A 22484-nucleotide genomic window follows, 5' to 3' on the forward strand; every position below is an offset into this window, starting at 1 on the left:
CCTTGGGCGCAGTGCTGGAATGGCCGTGTCGTTTTGCGCCTCTCACAACAGGCCGTTGTCGTTTTCCGCCGGTTCAACCTCCACCTCCTCTTCTGACTCGGCAGTAGGCGGCTCGGTTCCTATAGGCTTCGGAGTAGGCGGCTTGTCTTTTGCTTGACGGCTGCCACAATCCACGGCGAAATGCCCCTTCTCCCCGCACTTTAGTCATAGCCCCATCTTCATGCGTAGTTCTCGAGCCGATTCCGACAGGCGTTGTGTCTTGGGTCTGGAGGCGCTGGCAGGGGCGGGTCTGTTGGTCGTAGCAGCCAGGTCGAGCTTGATGGTGTTTAGCCGATCCTCTGCATTTTCAGCTTCCTGGGTCCAAGCCATCAGGGAGATAGGATTAACAGTCTTCAAAACCGTTTCTCGGATGTCCGCGTTGAGTCCCAATCGATACATTTCAGCCAAAATATGATCAGGGTAGTCTCGGAGCTTTGCTGCCTGCTTGTGGAATTCCAGTGTGTATTCACGGACCGACTTCTTGTTCTGACGATAGGTGCGGAGAAATGCTTTGGCCCTTTGGCTCGCGTTGACATCCTCAAACCGAGCCCGCAGCGCCCACATGAATGCTCGCAAATTCAAAAGTTCCGGACCGCGGTCATTGTGCAGTCCCACATACCATGTGGCGGCGTCTCCTTTCAGTCTCGCTGAGATGACATCAATGAGAGCAGCTTCATTTCGGAAGAGGTGTCGGCTCTCTTCTACGAATTTGTGCACCCTCACCGTGAAGAAGGCGAGTTCCTCTGGGTTGCCGTCAAAGGTAGCCTCCAGTAAATCCTTGGGTCTGGGCCGTGGAGTCCTTACCAACGGTCCCAGCTGACCCGGAACTCCCCTGAGAGGGAGACCCGGAGCAACCGGTGGTCCCGCTGGCACTGGCCTCATCGGTGGCGGCAGACCCGGTCCCGGCGGACCCCCCGGCATCGGCTGTTGCGCAGGCCCTACTTGCTGCGGAGGTCCGGCCGGTGGCTGGGCAGGCACCTGCGGCGCGGGAACTCCCGGTACTTGCAGCGGAGGTCCCGTCGGCGGCTGAGCAGGCACCTGCGGTGCGGGAACTCCCGGTGCAGGGACAACTTGTTGCTGCGCGGCGTGTGCGTCAAGGAAATTAGCCATTCTAACGTCCATCATTCCCGGCAGAGCTTCCATTACATCCTGGAATGTCCTCAACAAGTCCCTCACCGAGTATTCCAGTTCTGCCAGTCGTTCCCCGGTGGTTTCCTCCGGGATGGGGTCCCGAGGTCGATAGTCCGGGGGTGGGTCATAGTCCTCTTCCGTTTGGAAGGCTCCGGTGCCCTCCTCATCCTCTGCGTGGCCTCGCGGCCCCGATGGCTCGAACATCCACTCCTCGAGGTCTTGCTTGGAACTCCCCTTCTCCGAGGTAGTCCCCGGCTCCGGGAACAATCCCTTGTCAAACAGACTTTCACGTAATCCGCTCCCTCGACGGGAGTACACCTCTCGGGTGCCCTGAGTGTTGTACATAGTCCAGTCATCCTGCTGTTGAGTCTTCCGCGGACCCCAGTGCGAAGGGGTCGGAGGCGGCCAAGACAGATGTGCAGGCAAGCGGGGAATCGTTCCCCCCACGGCACCCTCCAGCGAGGCCGCAGTCGTGAACACCAAAGGAGCGGAGGTATGTGGGACCGATCCTGAGTCCCCCTCCGTTTTAGGTAGGTCTCCCTCAGCTCCGCTCATGATCTTGCCAGATTCGGAACGATAGGAGAAAGGGAGTTCTAACAATATGTTGGATCCCCAAGCATCGAGAATAAATCCACGTTTTCAAGAAAAGCAAAATTTATTTCAAAGCGTTGAAGAGATACTCAAACACGTTCTTTGTTAGAACTGGGGATACACAGATAGGTCAAGCATAATAAAGGAAATTCAAACAGATACATATCCAATGAACAACATTCCCGCTGGCGGGCTAATGAAACGGTTGCGCGCCCAGTCCATGGGAACCAGGCAGAACATCAGACAAAACACAGGTGCAGTTCTCATGAGATAGCAATAGGCAAGCATTACAGCATCTTCTCCCACACACATCCTCCAGTAGTTATCTTATGCATTCCAGCACAGGAGCAGGATGGTAGAAAACAAGCCGGGTGCAACAGGGTAAGGATATGTACACAGAGGTCACACAAAACCAGAATGGCAGCTTGCTGACAGCAAGATGTCCTCCAGAGCTCCACATGCAACTAACACTGAAGGGGTCTCTGGGGCGATCTCCCATCCCAGGTTTGGAGTTGAGGGAAGACGTATCTCTGGTCAGTGTTGGACACTCTGCTGGGTAATGAACTTGCCCTTGACACTGGCCGTGTTGAAAGGTTTCAGATCAGGTAGACTTCCTATCGTTTCGGAGGCTGCAGCTGGTGCAGAATGCGCCGGCCAGGTTGGTAGTGGGTGCCTTTAGATGGGATCACATCCAACCTGTGCTGAAAGTGCTGCACTGGCTGCCTATAGCGTTCCGGATTTGCTTCAAAGTGCTGGTGCTTACCTTTAAAGCCCTACATGGCCAGCCTCCGGCATACCTGAGGGACCGCCTTTCCCCATACAGGCCCCAAAGAGCACTTCGGTCGGGGTCACAACACCGCCAAGTGACCCTGGGCCCCAAGGAGGCCAGGCTTGCTGCCACAAGGGCCAGGTCCTTTTCGGTGGCGGCTCCTACCTGGTGGAATGAGCTCCCGGAAGAGATCAGGGCCCTGCGGGACCTTTTACAGTTCTGCAGGGCCTGCAAGATGGAGCTCTTCCGCCAGGCTTTTGAGTAGGAGCAGCCGCCGCCACTACCACCACCGTGCGACTGCAGAGCAGTTTTGCCGGGTTCGGCTGACTGGCCATCTGAACATCGTGGCCCATGGCATCCCCCCTCGTTGATCCCAACGTGATATGCAATAGGGAGTGAGTATTTTAGTCGTTTATGTATCCTGTGAGATGTGCCTTTTTGCCTAAATTGTTTTAACCTGTTTACTTTTTATTGCACTTTTGTGCCTTAATTGTTTTAACTTGTTGTATTTTTATTGCACTTTTGTGCCTATGTAAGCTGCCCTGAGCCCGCGTGCGGGGAGGGCGGGGTATAGATGAAATAAAATTAAAAATCGTTAAATGCAAGGATGGGATGTTGATTTTTTTTTTTTTTACATTATTTCTTTAAGGGTACATTCAAAATAGCCCTACGTCATGCTGCTGTCTCCTACTGATATTCATGCAAGCAGTCGTAGTACACCATATACGGTGTGTGATATGGTGACTGTGGTTTCATCACTTCAAGAGAGCTTTTAAGCAACGTCTCAAAAAGGTCTTAAACTGCCCCTCTTTCTATTAATTTATTTAAAACATACATTCACTGTCATTCCTCTTTATGGAGCTCAAGGTTGCTTACAACACAGAAACCTCCAAAGGAAGTTTAGAAAACTTAGTGAGGGCCAAAAGTTAAAAACATAAGAGGATGGGCTTATTTATTTATTTATTTTGTCAATTTATATCCTGCCCTTCCTGCAGGTGGGCTCACGGAGGATAACATGACTAGAAAATACCCAGACCGTTTAAAATAATAATATAAAGAATAATACTTCGAACAATTAAAAGAGAAATTGATCTAATTGGCAATAATTTTGAAGTCCTGCAGTGCTAAAACAACAGCAAAGAGAGGGTCTGCCGGCTGAAGTGTAGTTGCAAGTCAGTAATGGGAGCAGGTTTCAAGGGCCGATTTTCAGCAGGGGAGGCCAAAATAACTGGGCTTCCGCTGCCTCAGACAAAGGCCTGGCGGAACAGCTTCACTTTACAGGCCCTGCGAAACACTGCAGACAGTGTATGACCCGACGGGTTTCGGCTCACAAGAGCCTTCTTCAGAGGTCAAATAGTACGAAGCACAAAATACACCAAGCAACAAAGTCCCCGTAATTCATGTAAGGCAATAAACAATTCGTAATATAGAACCAAAAATGGAATGTTCCAATATGGAATTGAATGACACACCAAAAGATTTCTGTTTGGGGCCACAAATATATCTGGCCTTGTGTCAGAAGTAGTTGCATATACTGGAAGGAATATCAGTACCAGTATGTACCTTCCAGTTTAGGTCCTAAGAGTGCAAGTAAAATTGCCTTATCAGGGACAATGTGACATCAATATGTAACTTTGTGCTATCTGACCTCTGAAGAAGGCTCTTGTGAGTCGGAATGTGTCAGGTCATACACTGTCCTTTTTGGTGCATTTGTCACTCTGAACATTTTATGAGGCTTTATTTGGGCCCCTACAAGGTTTTTATATGTCTCTGAAATGAACACTCTTTTGTCTGTATTTACGTTTTTAACTTTTGGCCCTCAATAAATTTTCTAAACTTCCTTTGGAGGTTTTTGCTTAGTTGCTTTAGATCCCCCCCCTTTTTTGGGGGGGGGAGGTGCTTACAACACAGACCATTTCTGCAAAAGAGCAAACTCCCACATCGGGAACCATGCAAAACTTTCCACAATACATTTTGCCTCCCCAGGAGTGGATCTGAAACGCTGTTACCTCTTGCCCCAGTTTCCGAATCCACTGTTTCCACGACTTCCCCCCCTCCAGATCTGAAATCACTGCTCTCAAGAGAGGAATTCCCGTATTCGAATGTGTTTTCCTGCTGCACTGCCATGTTGGGTCGTCAGTGTCACGTGTTCGCCCCACCTACTGCCCTACGCCCTCCCGATTGTCCTGGAGACAGTCACTCTCTTTTTCATCTTTTTTTTTAAATAAAAAACCCATAATATTGATTGTGTTATAATGCTGTGACAAACGGGAAGGAGACTCAAGTGTTGCAGTGCAGGTCTTGCTGCAAAGGAGGACTGCTGGTGGAACAGTACCAGTCAGACTCGATGGAGTACGACCTGTCAGTCTTTCCGGGGACTCCTCTACCAAGATTCTCCCCACTCTCCATTTCATCCCCAAAAAAGAAGATCAGATTGTGAAACAGCTCCAGCCGCAACATTTTAGAGTAACCAGAGAGGGGTTGGAAGCGAAGACTGTGCACCCATGTATGCGTCCGGCCGCACCTTCTGGAAATACTTCACTTAAAGTGACAAAGAGAATGGAAGGGGGAACAATGGGATATTAGCGCCCCCCCCTCTCTTTACAGAATTCAGGATTTCCAAGTGGTGTGTGCTGGCGATGGGGTGAAGTTCAAGATCTCCAGTGATCCTAATTCACAGGGATGCCTTTCATCTACGGTGCAGTTTGGTCAGGTGCACTCAGCTGGAGGAGACTGGAGGGGGAATGAAAAGGAGAGGGGGGGAAAACAACAGGCAGTCAGTGTTCCCGGGAAACACAGAAAGGGACTTCCATTTGACTGAATCAACACTACTGTTTTTGAGCTTTGGCCACATAGCCCAGCAAGGCTGTGTGATAATATGACAACCCTAAAATATTACTGGAACTTAGAAACTATGGGGTGTGCAAACAGTGCTGTGACAAATAGGCTATGTCACTGATGAAGTGTTTGATGAGAGGCAGCTTGGCCCCCTTTCAAAACAATTGCAGGACGCATGGAGCGGGACCGATCGTGGCAAAAGCCCTACTCGGCAAAAGCCCTACTCGGAGCAAGTGGAGCAAAGTCGAAGCATCATATGTAAATTCAACTCACCACTAAAATGAGGTAAGAACGTACTGCAGAAACGGTCATAAACAGCCAATGACTTCGTTCTTTTCCTCCACTGCCTGGGCATTTTGTGCTGCAAACGAGAGAATCTGCATCCCTGCAGAAAGGCACCCACAGGAGAACTAAAAATCTTGCTAATTTCATGGGTCAATTTCTTTTAGCAAACTTTAAGCCTGGCTTCTCTACCCTCTTGGACACGTCCTCATTCTTTCTTCAAACTGGATCAACTTTACCGGCAGCAAAGGAAGAGAAATACCAGTACAATAACACACACTCAGTCACTGTGTTTGCAATTCCAGGAAAAGCGAATTAGCATACGAACAGTTAATATATGCCACATCATTAATGGACCAAGCTGAAGAGGAGTGTAGTAGCATAACAAGGACAGCCATGTGGATACATCCTGACAGTTAATATTCTGTCAAGCTGCCACTAAAAATAAGCCGACTACTTCAGTGCTCCCGAACCGTGCGAGCACCAGAGCTAAATTTAGTTAAAACGGGCACTTTGGGTCGGAGCCCATGGGTACACACACTCAGCCTCATCTACCTGACAGGCACATCGTGGGGATAAAAGGAGGAGAATGCTGTAAGCCACTCAGGGTGCCCCTTGGGGAGACAAGGAAGAAAAGAAGTAAATCGATAAACATCGTTTTATGACTCAGTTCTTCGGGCAGCCTCCACTCCACCTCTCCACCCCCAAAAACCAGCAGCTGCCACACAGATATGTGCCCAGCATTTTCCACAGTGAAACCAGATGCAAGGAGTTGGTCAGGCCACACCTGCGGCACTGTGTGCAGTTCTGGAGGCCTGACTTGAAAAGGGGTATGGAAAGAATGACAGCAGCACATGTGAAAGGGATCTAGGTGTTCTGGTTGATCACAAGCTAAACATGAGCCTGCAGTGCAATGTGGCTGTGAAGAAAGCTAGTGCAATCTTAGGATGCATCAACAGAAGCACTGTGTCCAGATCATGGGAGGTGGTCGTTCTGCTATATTCTGCTATGGTCAGGCCTCACCTGGAGTCCTGTGTCCAGTTTTGGGCACCACATTTTAGGAAGGATGTTGACAAGCTCCAGCATATCCAGAAGAGGGCAACCAGGATGATGAGAGGGTTGGAATCCAAGTCTTACGAGGAAAGGCTGAAAGAGTTGGGTATGTTTAGCCTGGGAAAGAGAAGGCTTAGAGGGGACCTGACTGCAGTCTTCAAGTATCTGAAGGGCTGTCATGTAGAAGATGGAGCGATCTATCCTCTCTTGGTCTGGACTGCAAGACTAGGTCTAATGGGTGGAAATTACAAGGGAGTCGTTACCGGCTAAATATCAGGAGTAATTTCCTAACTGTAAGAGTGGCTGAGCAGTGGAACAGTCTGCCTCAGGAGGTGGTGGATGCTCCTTCGCTGGACGTTTTCAAGTGGAGGCTGGACGACCATCTTTCGGATATGTTGTAGGTATGTAGGGCTATCTTTTGGCTATGCTCCTGCAGAGTGCAGGGGGTTGGACTAGATGACCTACAAGGTCCTTTCCAACTCTAACATTCTATGATTCCAAGAATGGAGCAGGTGCAGAAGAGAGCGATGAGGATGATCAGGAGCCTAGAGACCAAGAAGCCCTATGAGGACAGGCTGGGAGACTTGGGAAGGTTCAGTCTGGAGAAAAGGAGGCTGAGGGGGGGACAGGATGGCTCTCTTGAAGTATGTGAAGGGCTGCCACTTAGAGGAGGGCAGGGAGCTGTTCCTGTGGGCAGCAGAGGAGAGGTCTTGCAATAGTGGGTTTAAATTATGGGTGGAAAGGTACTGGCTGGATGTTAGGAAAAATTATTTTACAGAAAGAGTAGTTCAGCAGAGGAATTGGCTGCCTAGGGAGGTGGCGAGCTCCTCCTCGCTGCAGCGGCTGGATGAACAGATGTCAGGAATGGTTTAGGCTGATCCTCCACTGAGCAGGCGGTGTGACTGTATTGCCTGTATGGCCCCTTCCAACTCTTATAATTCTATGGATTAATTCCACTTCCTTGACTGCTCCAGACTGCCTACTACCACAATTTAAAGGTAAAGGTAAAGGTTTCCCTTGCTCGAAAGCTTGTCGAATCCAACTCTAGGGGGGCAGTGCTCACTTCTGTTTCCAAGCCAAAGAGCCAGCGCTGTCCAAAGAGGTTTCCGTGGTCATGTGGCAAGCATGACTAAACGCCGAGGCACACAGAATGCTGTTACCTTCCCACCAAAGTGGTACCGATTTATCTACTTGCAATTGTTTGCTTTCGAACTGCTAGGTTGGCAGGAGCTGGGGCCATATGCGGCACTAGGGTCTCAAACTGCTGAACGACAGACCTTCCGGTCTGCAGCTCAGCATCTTAACCTCTAAGCCACCGTGGCCCTACAACAATTTATCAGCACTCAAGTCTGAGTGCCTAGCCCCTAGAAAAATGTACCTATGTCCTGCATTAACTAAGTTCTCAAAATATTCTAAGCAGAGTTGAAAGATAAAGGCACTATTCTGCACCCGTTCAGAATCTGCAGACAGTATTAGAACTGTTCATTTGATGAATAAGCAGAGAAAGAAACTTGTAGCCAGATCTCTGTTTCCCTCCTGCACCAATGCCAGCAATCTAAGAGGTGGAAGGAAGGTTCCTAGAGTGATTACAAGAAAAGAAAAAGTACAAAACAGTTTATGCACAGAACCTGCAATAAATCAAAGTGAATTGTGCTTATCAACAGATGCATTTAATTTACAGCAGTGCCATCTTTCTTAAAAAGGCTCAAAGATTGCCATTAAGACACTGAAAGAACAATAAAACGGCTGTACAGCAGTATTAAAAACTGAGAAGAACAAAGAGTAACACGGATGATTTTGGCTGAAGAAATAGTAGAACAGGTAATGATTAATATTTTTCCTGTTTGTCACATGTAGTTAACAAATGGCCTCTGGCAACTAGGTGGTGACCTGCATTTCCCAAGGGAAAAACTTGGTCAGTTCAGTGCCGACTGAACACTCATTAATTATGAAGCTCAAAGAGCTTTGCTGTTTTTATCCGTTTTTGCAAAGATCAAAATGCAACAAGTTCAATTACGTGGACTCAATGGCTTGTTTTGAGAGTGCTCTTTTCCTCTGAAAGGGGTTCCTACTTCCACCTTTTCCACGCCCTGAGGACATGTCAGAGGAAAAGGTGTGAAGTGAACTTGAATCAAATTTTTGCACTCATTGTAGCATCTTAACAGAAAACATCTTGGAAAGATGATTATCATCACTCTGAGAGTTATAAAGGCACTTTACCTATGCTGTCAGGGCTCAGGCAAACACATGTTCTAGCAAATGCTAGTTTAAATTGAAGGATGAGGAAAGATATGTTCACCTGCAAAATCCTGCAAAGTTTTAGGGCTCTACCGCATTCTCATTTTCTTTGCTTGTGTGTCTCTATAGCTTGGGAGGGGGGTCTTTTCCACACTTGTTTTGTTCCCTCTAGTGGTTGATTCAATATTACATCGCTGTATGTTCCGCCTATATGTCCACAGATTTAAGCTGCAGATTTTTATGTCTGACATACAGCAATGTAATAACAAATCAACCACTAGAGGGAGCAAAATATGCACAGAAAAGGAAAAAAGCGATAGGGACATACAAGTGAGGGAAATGAGAATGCAGAAGAGCCCATTGCGTAATTACATGTCAGTACAAACAAAAAGAATTATTGTCTTTCATTAGTTTTTTTTTGTGGGGTGACAGCAAGGAAAGTTTCTAAGCAATGAGTCTCCTTTTTTTTTGGTTAATCGGTTCCTTTGTGTATGATTGCATCATGGTTAAAAAAAACCCTCAAAATATTTGTCATCCCAGAATACACAGGTTTTAAAAAACCCTCACATTTCCCACTGTCTGGAATTAAGAGATTTTTTTTTCTTTAATGAAAAGACTGTTAAGTTCACCGAAGTATTAGTTAGTAAATACAGTAGTAAAAAGTTAGTAGATTAGCTGCTTTTGTGAACTTGCTTGCCAAGCAGTATGAGAAGTGTTAGATATTTTAAAAGATCTTGAGATCAATGTTCTTCGTTTTAATTTGAAAATTAAATCATGCTTTCTAGCTCTCTGGGAACAATACTGTAGATGAGAGAAGCCCCACCCTTGTGAAATGGACCTGCCTGAGAAGGCCAGGAAGCCTCCCACACTTCTGCCACTCTGCATACTGTGTAAAACAGAATTGTTCAGGAAGGGATTTTACAATGGGAATAAGGCTGCAGTATAGAAGAATAGCGCAGGAAGGTACTTTCATAAAGGGAACAGGCCTGTAGACTATGCCACTATTTATGCAATGTCTTATCTGTTTATTATATGTATGATGCTGCTTTTACTGCCTGCATTCTAATTCTGTAATTCCATTCCTTGCCATTCTTTGCCTTTTATGACTGATGCTTGTTTTGCATTGTTTCTAATTTCTCTGTAACCCTACTGCACTGCTAGGGCTGCGGTGGCTAAAAGGTTAAGGCACTGAGCTGCTGACCGGAAGGTCTGTAGTTTGGCAGTTCGAGATCCTAGTGCCGCATGACGGGAGTGAGCTCCCATCTCTGGCCCCAGCTCCTGCCAACTTAGCAGTCTGAAAGCAAGAAACTGCAGTAGATAAATAGGTACCTCTCCGGTGGGAAGGTACAGTGTTCCGTGTGCCTCGGCATTTAGTCATGCCGGCCACATGACCACGGGGAAGTCTTCGGACAGCACTGGTTCTTCAGCTTGGAAACAGAGATGAGCACCACCCCCTAGAGTCGGATTCGACTGGTTTTTGAGCAAGGGAAATCTTTACCTTTAACCTTTTTATTACACTGCTATTTGATGGTATGCTAGCCCTTCTGCTAGATATTTCTGTTAACTCTCCATTTCTGCCCCCGAAGCCTTACCTACTGCCTAGGATGCTGTGGAATGATTGCTCTGTGCAAATACTCCAGCAATTATTTAAATCAAGTCTATTCCTAAAGTATAGGTCTTCCCTAATCTATGCAACTGAGCCTTCATCAATTATTATAGCTTATAATGCTTTAACATCTTATACATCCAAGTCCTTGAGGATAAAACCTGTTAATAGAAATAAGGGGAGCAGTAAACCTTGAAATCCCCAGTTTGATAGGGAATGTAAAGATCTAAAAATCCAGTTACATAATGTTTATAGCCAATATCACGATTCCATAGATTTATCTTTTCCGTCAGAATATTTTAAATTTAAGAACCAGTTACAACAGTGTGTTTTAAAAAGAGAGAAATGAATATATCAGTACTCAACGGGAACAACTATATCAGGCCATAACTTTAAACAACTCAAAAAAATTCTGGGCCACAGTCTCCGAGTCCATTTCATGCTGAGGCTCTCTCTATGTCTGCTATTTCATTCCAAGTGTGGTTCCGATACTTCTCGACACTGTTTCATCAGGACAAGGTTTGCATTATGGAACCCACAGATTTTTCTTCTGAGGAGTTACCTGACTGGCCTCCTGTGACAGCTGACGAAATAAAAGATTTGACTGGCTAAGTGAAGTCAGGAAAAGCATCCGGTCCAGTTATAATTATTCCTGAAATACTAAAACTGGATGTGGACTGGTGGGCTGCCCCCCCCCCCAAGCACACAATGATAGATAGATCTGGTCTTATTCCTGACGCATGGTCAAATGCAACTGTGGTCCCAATCTATAAAAAAGGTGATTACACCATGCCCTCTCACTATAGACCAATCAGCCTGCGCTCTGTAATGGACAAACTATACACCAAGCCCATTTACTATCTAAGTTTATCCTTTGGATGATACGGCAGAGGGTTTTAGGCTCAGAACAGCTGGGATTTTGTAAAGGGAAAACTACTTTAGATCACTGTACCATCTTATTATTCCATTTGATCAATAACTGTACCAAAAGGAGTAACTCAAAATTATACATTGCTTTTTTTAGATCTTAAGGGGGTGTTTGGCATTTGATGGTATAGTTTTATACCATGGTATCTGCCTTGAGTCTCAATGAGAAAGACAAGCTATAAATAAAATAAAGTCTACTTGGTAAAATTAAAATATCTAAGAAAATGCTCGTTATCCTACTTCCCTACAATTTTTAATATCGTAACTGCAATACCATATATAGTATCTGCTTAGATATTACATAAAATGCATGTGTAGACCGTAAGTGAGCTAAAACAAAATGTAGGCAAAGAAACGTACGTGGTATTTCACATATGAGTTTATCTTACTAATGAGAACAGCCTTTCTAAGTTGTTGTTTCAAAACATCTTAAAACTGGGCAATGTATTCAGAGGTGTGTTCCATTTAGCATCACTTTCCTTCTGCCACAAACTTATACAACCTACCAATATGTACAACTAAACAACAAGGCCAACAATTTGTCCCATTTAATGAAGAAAGCGTTTCATGGAACAGATGAAATGAAATTTGTTATCTGTTAAACCACAAGTATAGTTTCTTGGATACATGTTTCCACGTAATATTGGGTTTCAATTATGACCATGTCTATATCTCCAATTTCATTCATTCTTTTAATAGGAGAAATACCTTTTGCCAAACCAATTGAAGGACGGAAGGAGGTTAGACGACCCAGCCTTGAACTGGGATTACCGGAGGAAAATAATGAAATATGGCTCAGAGAGTTTCCGCCAAAGAGAGCAGCAAACAGTTTAATATCAACAATTTACAATATTTGCTGAAATAAAGCAACAAGAAAGGGAAAGAAAAATATATTAAAATCCAGGGACATCAACGTTCAGCTAGAAGAAAGAGAGAAACTAAATTCAGGCCAACAACATCTCATAGTCTGAAACAGAGGGAAAACCATTAAAGTTTATCAGCGGCCTTTAACCTCATGAAGAATGTAGAACAATGATCAAACAGGCCACAGTCTGCCTTAAGAACATGAGAAAAGTCCTGCTAGATCAGACCAATTGTCTACCTGGTCCAGCATCCTGTCCCACACAGTGGCCAACCAGTTCCTCTGGATGGCCAAAAGTAGGACATAGAGGCCAAGGCCTTCCCCTGATGTTGCCTTCTGGGTCTGGGATTCAGAGGATTAGTTCCTCTGAATATGGAGGTTCCCTTCAGTCACCTTGCCCGGTAGCCACTGATAGACTGATCCTCCATGAATCTATCTAATCCCCTTTTAGAGCTGTTTATTCCCATGGCCATCACTACATCACATTGAGCAGCTTCAGGTTTTCCTGGATGATGCATCCATCCTGGATCCATTCCAGTCTGGTTTCTGCCCTGGCCACGGGACGGAGAAGGCGCTGATCACCCTCAGGGTTGACCTCCAGAGACATCGGGATCAAGGAAGGTCAGCGCTGCTGGTGCTTCTTGATTTAACAACAGCATTCAACATGGTCGATTACGATCTTATGACCCACCGTCTTGCCGACATAGGAATACGGGGGACTGCCTTACAATGGTTTTTCTCCTTTCTCCATGGTCGGGGACAGAGTGGCACTTGGCGAGAGGGTCTCTCTGTGATACCCACTGGAATGTGGGGTACCGCAGGGGGCAATCCTCTCCCCAATGTTATTCAACAGCTACATGCGCCCCTCACCCAGTTGGTCTGAGAGTTTGGGCTGGGTTGTCACCGGTATGTTGACGACACCCAGCTCTATCTGCTGATGGACGGCAACCCAGACTACACCCCAGATACTCTGGACAGGGCTTTGGAGGCCGTGGCTGGGTGGTTACGACAGAGCTAGCTGGCACTAAATTCAACAAAGACAGAGGCCCTGTACTTGAGCTGGAGGGGGGGGGATAGGATCGGGAATCAGGCTGCCGGCCTTGGATGGGGCACCATTGGTGCCGTGCCGAGGGTAAGAAGCTTAGGGGTGATCCTGGATGCCCCACTTTCGATGGAGGCCCAGGTCACCACTGTTGCCAGGTCTGCCTTTTATCATCTTCAGCAGATCAGGCAACTGGTTCTCCATCTCTCCTCCTGGGACTTAGCTACAGTCACCCATGCAATGGTCAGTTCCAGGTTAGATTACTGCAACTCACTTTACACGGCCTTACCCTTGAATCTGACCTGGAAACTCCAGCTGGTGCAAAATGCGGCAGCGCATCTGCGGACAGCGACATCTGTGCGGGAGCGCATTCAGCCGGTGCGACACCAATTACACTGGCTACCAATTGAATACCGGATCCGTTTCAAGGTGTTGGTATTAACCTTTAAAGCCATATGTGGCCTGGGACTGACATATCTAAGAGACCGTCTCTCCCCGTGTGTGCCACAGAGAGCTTTGAGCTCTGCAAACCAACATTTGCCGGTTGTTGTCCCTGGCCCAAGGGACATTCGCTTAGCCTTGACCAGGGCCAGAACTTTTTCTGCCCTGGTCCCAGCCTGGTGGAATATGCTCCCACTTGAGATCAGGGCCCTGTGAGACTGGTTACAGTTTCGCAGGGCCTGTAAAGCGAAGCTGTTCTGCCAGGCCTTTGGCCAAGGCGGCGGACGTCCAATTATTTTGACCTCCCCTGCTGAGACTCAGCCCTTGAAACCTGCCCATGTTACTGACTTGTCACTGCACTTCAGCTGGCGGACCCTCTCTTTGCTGTTGTTTTAACGCCACAGGACTTCAAAATTATTGCCAATTAGATCAATTTCTCTTTTAACTGTTTTAAGTATTATTGTTTACTAGGAAAAAGGCCAGTTGTTGAAATAAATACAACGACCTCTAGAAAGAGGCTCTGGGCGGGTGCCCCAGCCTTGGACACTCAGTGTCAATTTGCTGTGGCGACCTCAGCAAGGTATAATGACACTGAGTCCACCATTTTCTCCAGAGGAACTGATCTCTGCTACCTAAAGAACAGTTGTAATTTTGAGTGATCTCCAGCCCTCACCTGGAGATTGGCAACAATGGTTCCCCAGAAGGGAATAGTTGGTTTGGAGGGTGAAGTCTATAGCTTTGTACCTGTCCGAGGTCCCATGCCTCCTGAAACCTCACCCTCTCACGGCTCCATCCCTCACATCTCCAGGAATTTCCCACCTGGAGTCGGCAACCCTATCTTTTCCCCAGCCAATCGTCACCCTACCTTTATTTTCCCCTCACTCTTCAGCTTTCCACCTCCCACACACCTGCAGCCTCTCCCGTGCTCTGAAGCCCTGACTGCTACGTCACATTGGCTGTCATACGGGGGCCACCTCAACCGCATATAAGGATACAGAGCCCACCATTTTCTCCAGGGGAACTGATCTCTGCCACCTGGAAAGCAGTTGTAAATCTGAGTGATCTCCAGCCCTCACCTGGAGACTGGACACATTTTACCTCAGAACAGCAAAACTGTTTAGAATGTTAGAGGCAAAAGCCAATCAAGTCTGTGTTCCGAGGCAGAGGCCAATGAGGCTGTATATGCAAATAACCTCTGTGTTCTGACTGGCTATGGGGGGGAGAGGAACAGCAAAATATTTAGAATGTTGGAGGCAGGACTCAGGCAAAGCAGCCAGTGGATAGGGAGACGCTCTGAATGATTTTGGAGCGTGTGGAATGTTCTAGAGAAGTGCCACCACCATTCGGCTTTTATTTATATGGGAGATATGATTGTTTTAAACGGTCTAGGTATTTTCTACTGATGTTACACGCCCTGAGCCCGCCTGCGGGAAGGGCAGGATATAAACTGAACAAAATATATAATTAAATAAATAAGCCCATCCTCTGGCAGTGAATTCCACATTTTAATCACTCTCTGTGCCTTGAAGATCTGTGGGCAGAAGGAGGCTATATTTTAGCATGAATATTTGTGTAGAGCATGTTGGGAATATTAATCAATATTTTAATTTAAAATTAACAAGTGCCAGGGATAGAATCAGCATCAAATCGAAATACATTTGTATTAGGTTAGTCAGATTCATCAGTGAAATGGCAAAATGTTTCCAGTCTACTTTTATCACCACTAGAAAAGTTATTCAATATTGACCTAAGGCAGAGGTTCCCAAACTTATTTGGCCTACCACCACCTTTTCAGAAAAAAAAGTATTCAGCGCCCCCCTGGAAATCATAAAAGTATTTTATACTTCAAGATGTGGACAAAAAGATGCAGTGACAAATTCGCACATAGTAAAGAAAGATGTTGTTGTACATAAGACACTCTGAAGCTCGAAATCATAAAAGTATTTTATAAAATCAACCATAGTAACATTTGCATACGCAGAGAAAATGAAGATAACAAAGGCTGTGATTGGCTGTGGGGACTCCTCTCCACCTCCCTCCCTGATCCCAGGGAAGACCAGGAGAAGGCAGGAAAGGGCTGCTTTAAATTGGTCCTGGACTCTTCTTTCTTTATGCTTCCATAGCTCCATTATTTTTATTCAACGCCCCCCAATTGCACCCAAGGCTCCGCTCCTACCACCCACCTGGATCATACCAGTGCCCCCCAGGGGGTAGTACTGCCCACTTTGGGAACCAGTGACCTAAGGCATTAGAGTAGGAATGGGCTTTGTAGTTCATCTAGTCCAGCCCCCTGCTCAGTCCAAGAGATCCAAAGCCAGAGCATCCCTGATACAGCCTCTGTGCAAAATCTTTTATAAAGGGCAGGCCAAAAATCGAGGACATTACACATTTAGAGAAGAAATCATGAGCGTAAAACTAAATATAAAGAAAAACTTGGTTTTGTGATTTCAGGTTTCAAGAACAAAAAGCAAGTCAAACTGACAAATCTGCCTAAGTAGTATGATTAATGATACTGGGACTTGGGGACTTGAGTTCAATACTAAGTGCAACCATGACCTCAGCCCATGGCCTTTGTGCAAGATACAATTTACAGGCCTCATCTCAGTATCGCTTAAAGTGAGGATCAATGTTCCCTCTAAGCTGTGGAGTCTTGTAAGCAAAAATTCTACTCTGTGAGCCACTGGCATCAAAGTTGTGGGCAAACGATTTGGCTCCTGCATAAGTTACTCTGCTCTGGAGCCATCCTGCCTGAGCAAAGACAAAAAATTGTGAGCCGGAGGCTAAAAAACTGTGAGCTAGCTCACACTCACTCAGCTCAGAGGGAACACTGGTGAGGATTATAATCAAATCACTCAAAGAATGAACCTCAGGCTAAACACATTCATGTAAGAGTCTGGAGGAACAATCCCACAGAACCACCAGGACTTTCTCCTGAGTCAGCCAGAGTAAGCATAACTTTGAGTAAGCAAAAAAATAAAAGCACCCAAAAGGAAGATTTTTTAGCACAAGCAATAAAACCCTTTCATTGTTTCTTTGAGAAAGAAAGTCAATAAACTAACCTTAAATAACTAATGCCCCAAACTTTCCTGTCATGCCCATAAAGGTAGTGGAAGATATTAAGTGGTGGAGATGGAGAGAACGGCTCTCTCCCAAGAACGAAAGGACACTGATATCACACACCCTATTGCAGTCTGTTTTTGCACCCCTCAGCATGTCTATATACTGATGGAAAGAGAGAGAAGATGAGACCAAGCGAATGGTGCATGAAGGTCAGAAAGGAAAGAGAAAAAAGGATGGTGTGTGTGTGTGATAGCATGTTATGGTGGCTGAAAGACTAAACATTGAGCCAGTAAACCCCAATTCAAATCTCACCTCTTATAGATCTCTATGTATAGTCCCGCAAGCCATTCACTAGATATTAATTTATTTATTTATTTATTAGTTTGATTTCTAGCCCGCCCAGTCCACCAAGGCAGGCTCAGGGCGGCTCACAATGAGAACAATAGATAAAACAACAATGTAAAAATCAATATAAAATACACAGTAAAATTATTTAAACTATTATCATAACAATGGTGTTGCGGCTGTGGCAAAGTGCACATACAATGATACATCCACTAGTGGCGGGCTCAGGCTAGAATTAAAATTGGAACAGGATGAAGATGATGGAACGCAGCTGCTTACCTAAATGTTGGACGGAAGAGCTCCATTTCTGTGGCAAGGTCCCGCAGGGCCCTGATCTCATCCAGAAGCTCATTCCAATAAGTTGGAGCTGCCACAGAAAAAGCCCTGGACCTATTTGCTGAATAGGCTGATGGCCTGCTAGAAGGTTGATTCACACTGGCATCCCAACCAGCGTTCCCTCTAAGCTGAGTTAGTATGAGCTAGCTCACGGTTTTTTAGCCTCTGGCTCACACGTTTTTGTCTTAGCTCAGGAAGAATGGCTCCAGAGCAAACTAATTTATGCAGGAGCCAAATCACTCGCTCACAACTTTCATGCCAGTCACTCACAAAGTAGAATTTTTGCTCCCAAGACTCCACAGCATAGAGAGAACATCCTGCTTTTTACAATGCAGATGTGATGTTGGCCTTTCGAATATACATGCCTGTTTTGTACCCTTAAATGCCATACAGGAAGCACAATTAACATTTAGATGTATTAAAGCAATGCTTATTATTAATGATAACATAAAACCATAATTCCTGCCCTTTACAACGCAGACACAACTCTGACCTCTAGAGGAACATACCTGTCTGTCCTTTACCCTTAGATGAGACACAAGCAGCACATTAAATGTTCTAATGTATTACAATGATTCTTAATTTTATTATTTATCATTTTAATTAAATAATTCTGTTATTGCATTTCATCTTTTCTGGCTTTTGCAATGCAGGTGTGACTTTGGCCTCTAGAAGAATATACAAGTCTTTTACCCTCAGATAACACACTAGATAATATTAATTGTTCAGAAGCATTTCAGATGATGATGATGATAATAGAAGAAGAAGAGATTGGATTTATACCCCGCCCTTCACTACCCAAAGGTGTCTCAAGTCAAGTCAAGTCAAGTCAGCCTTTATTGGCATAAAATATCAGTACCATTTATACATTTTAAAACCAATTGAAAGCACACATATAAAATCTAAAAGAACCTTAGACGCAGCTTTAAAGCCAAGGAGAGAAACTTAGCCACCTTCTCTGTACCAAAGATGTCTCAGAGTGGCTTACAAACTCCTTTCCCTTCCCCTCCCCACCACAGACACCCTGTGAGGTGGGTGGGGCTGAGAGAGCTCTTGACAGAAACTGCTCTTTTTCAAGGACAGCTCTGACAGAGCTTGTGACTGACCCAAGGTCACATCAGCAGGTGCAAGTGGAGGAGTGGGGAATCTGACCTCTAGCAGAATATACATGTCTGCCTTTTACCCTTAGATATCATACAAGAGGCACATTCAATGCTCAGACTTATTATTATTATTATTATTTAAAGGGGCAGGAGAACTACAAAGTGTGGGAAAGCTGGCCAGAGACGCAAGGCGCAGGTCAGCAAACAAAGACGGAATTAAAGAGAGAGAAGGTAAGAGGAAAGGCTCTGGGTAGCAGAAAGGAGGATAGAAACGGGTGGAAGGAGAGACGAGCCGGAGGCACAGAAGGGAAGGGAAAGGGAGCCCTAAGCCGTAGCTCACCCGGGCCTGCCGCTCCAGCTGGGAATGGAGCCCCGAGGCCTTCAGCCTCTGCACGATCTGGGCAATGGTCAGCGAGAGGCCGCCCTCCTGGCCAAGCATGGCTCCCCTCCTTCGTCCACCACCAGCCTGCGAGGGAAGCGGAGCTCCTTCGCCCGGCAGCCCCGGCAGGTGGGTCTACGCAGCGGGCGGACACATTTCGCCGGCGCACACGCCCAACCCCGGCTCAGGCTTGGAAGAGTCCGTGAGGTGTTGCTAGGAAACGGGGAGGGGACCGGGTCCGATTCCGTAGGAAACGTCGCCCTCGGAAGAACAGTTCCCCCCCCCCCCCACCGCTGCAATCCCTATAGGGCGCTTTCATACGCACTACGTGACCAGTGTTCAATCCACTTCCAGTGCACTTTGGAAGAGGTTTTTGCTGTGTGAAATGGCAAAAATCCACTTGCAAAGGGTCGCTGAAGTGGATTGAAACGGCATTATTCAGCATGTGTGAGAGCGCCCATAATGTGACAGCCTGACTTCTACAAAAATTGCAATATATTGCCACTTGACAGAGCTCTGTGGAGCACCTGAAAGGCATTGTTCCTTCCTTTCGTCCTGCACAGAAACCAATGAAATGTAAATAGCCTTTCAAGATTACAGCCGGGAGTGGGTGGAAATCAAAATCAGCCATACTGACCTAGCAGTAAAACCCGCTGAGCTATGGGGGACTGCTTTCCAAATAAATGTGGATAGGACTGGGATTAGAAGGAGTGAAGAAGTGTGAAAGCAATAAAAGCCTAATGAGCGGGTGGGAAAAGGAGAAATAGTACAGGCAACAGAAATCTCAATAACTAATTCTATTAAGTATTCATTTAAAAGACTTCATTTAGCTCACATAAGCGATGACCTACAAGCAATAATCTTTTAAGTGAAACCATTGCAAGTTTGGTGTAGTGGTTAAGTGTGCGGACTCTAATCTGGGGAAACCCGGTGTGATTCCCCACTCCTCCAGTTGCAGCTGCTGGATGACCTTGGGCAAGCCATAGTTCTGTTGGAGCTGTCCTTGAAACAGCAGTTCTTGAAAGAGCTCTCTCAGCCCCACCTACCTCACAGGGGAAGGGAAAGGAGTTTGTAAGCCGCTCTGAAACTCCGAGTGAAGGGTGGGGTATAAATCCAATCTTCTTCTTCTTCCCTTACTTTTCCTTTCAAAGTGACCCTAAGCAGAGTTACGTGGCCATTGGAGACAATGGGTCTAGAAAGGTGTAAAGTCTAGTTTATCTACAGAATACACTGACCAGGTCCTCTGGAGAAAATGGCACCTGCTGAGGGTGGACTCTCTCCGTGGCATTATACTCTGCTGAGGTCCCTCCCCTCACCAAACCAGCTCTCCCTAGGTTCCACCCCAAATCTCCAGGAGTTTCCCAATCCAGAGATGGCAGCCCTAGGAGAGACCCATAGATGTGTCCTGCTCCTTGCAGGCTAGAGTTGTCAACCTCCAGGTGGCACCTGGAGATCTCCTGGCATTACAATTGATTCCCAGGCTTCTCCTTCATTAAGAAGATAACACATATACACATATAGAACAATGTACACACCCCAACGTCTCAGCATTCTGAATCATAAGAGAACATAAGAGAAGCCAATGTTGGATCAGACCAATGGCCCATCCAGTCCAACACTCTGTCACACAGTGGCCAAAAACACCAGGTGCCATCAGGAGGTCCAGCAGTGGGGCCAGGACACTAGGAGCCCTTCCACTGCAGCCCTCTTTTTTATATATAATTTTTATTTATAAGTTTATAAATTGTATACAAAACAGTAAACATATACAAATTGACTATGCATTAGAGTCTGTTATTTCGTTCTTTCTCAAGCCATTCATACAGTCCCAACCACCTTTTCTCAAAAACCGTTTCATCTTTCCCCTGTAATAATACATTCAGCGTATCAATTTCTGCTACACTCATTAATTTGTGAATTAGTTCCTCTCCTTGAGGTATTTTATCTGCTTTCCAATATTTAGCCCACAATATTCTTGCTGCCATCAAAATGTAAATTGTCACGTATAATTTATCACTTTTGTATTCCTTTGGAATCATATTTAAGAAATAAATTTTGGGCTTATGTGACAAATCTATTTTTACTACTTCTCTTAATATTTTCTGAATTTTTTCCCAGTAACTTTGCACTTTAATACATCGCCACCACATATGAAGAAAAGAGCCTACGTTGGTTTTACACTTCCAACAATTCCTTGAGCAGTTTGGAAAACATTGTGCAATCCTTTCCGGAGACCAATGCCACCTATGGGTTATTTTAAACACATTTTCTCTATATGAGGTAGCTCTCATACTTTTAGTAGTTTTCCAAATTTTAAGCCAATCGTCCATTTCAATACCGTGACCTAGATCTTTCACCCATGATATCGTATTGGGTCTAACCAGATCATCTGCCATAAAGTCTTCTAGTAAAAAATTATATACCTTCTGAATCATTTTATCGTTTGATGATAGCCAAATTTTGTCCTGTTCATTTTTGTTATCATAAAAACCTATAGCCGCATCTTTATAGTATATAGATTTTAGCTGTACGTTCTCCCACCATGTAAATTTGACATCGTGTTTTTCAAAAAGTATCTCTTCTGTTTTTAATTTATTAGCTTTATCCAGCAAGATTTCATAGGATTCTTTATTAAATTCTGTAATAAGCGAAGGTTTAACAAAGGCTTCTAGAGGTGAAACCCACCTAGGTGTCTTAATATAAAATTTTCCTTTTATCTTATTCCAAGTATTATTTAATGCTCCTCTTAGTAAATGATTGTTAAAGTTAGAATGGATCTTATCTTTCCCGTACCAAATGTACGCATGCCAGCCCATACTTAAATCGTGACCTTCTAGTTGTCAGTCCTCTATTATTTTTCAATTCAATCCAGTCTTTAATCCATCCTAGGCTGGCCGCTTGATAATACAAGTTCCAAGTGGGAAGACCACATCCTCCTCTTTCTTTTATATCTTATAACGTTTTGGCTTTTATTCTGGCTTTTTTAGGGTGCCAGATGAATTTTCTAGCTATCTTATCCAGTTCTAGCAAAAATTGAGGTCGTTTTAAGACTGGAATATTCTGCGCCAAAAACAAAAATCTCGGAAGAATATTCATTTTAATGGTAGCGATCCTACCCATAAATGAAAGATGTATATCCTTCCATTTAGTTAAATCTTTATTTCTTCCAAGAATCTAATGTAATTATCTTCTATTAAGCTGCTATTTCTATTAGACATAATAATGCCTAGATATTTAACTTTTTTTACAATTTCCATAGCTGTAATCTCTTGTATTTCTTTAATTGTCTTTAACGTACATTTTTTTTGTTAACTTAGTTTTTTTAAGGTTGATTTTTAGACCAGCCGCTTGAAGCCGTCCATGCTTGTAGTCACCACCACCTCCTGTGGCAGTGAATTCCATGTGTTAATCACTCTTTAAGCGAAGAAGGACTTCCTTTTAT

General features: G+C 45.1%; 1 protein-coding gene across 1 annotated transcript in view; it reads right to left on the reverse strand.

Moving 5' to 3' along the window:
- Nucleotides 1–19102, reverse strand: part of LOC107105562 (TBC1 domain family member 19-like) — a gene marked incomplete at its 3' end in the record, with an annotated part of 79051 nt that extends 59949 nt beyond the window's left edge. The window contains exon 1 of the mRNA XM_015405557.1: nt 19004–19102. Coding sequence (XP_015261043.1) covers nt 19004–19102 — 99 coding nt within the window. The remainder of the gene's footprint in view (nt 1–19003) is intronic.
- Between the last annotated feature and the right edge of the window lie 3382 nt (nt 19103–22484).

This window comes from Gekko japonicus, unplaced genomic scaffold, assembly GCF_001447785.1.
Source record: "Gekko japonicus isolate JY-2015 unplaced genomic scaffold, Gekko_japonicus_V1.1 scaffold2656, whole genome shotgun sequence".
NCBI classification, from domain to species: Eukaryota; Metazoa; Chordata; class Lepidosauria; order Squamata; family Gekkonidae; genus Gekko; species Gekko japonicus.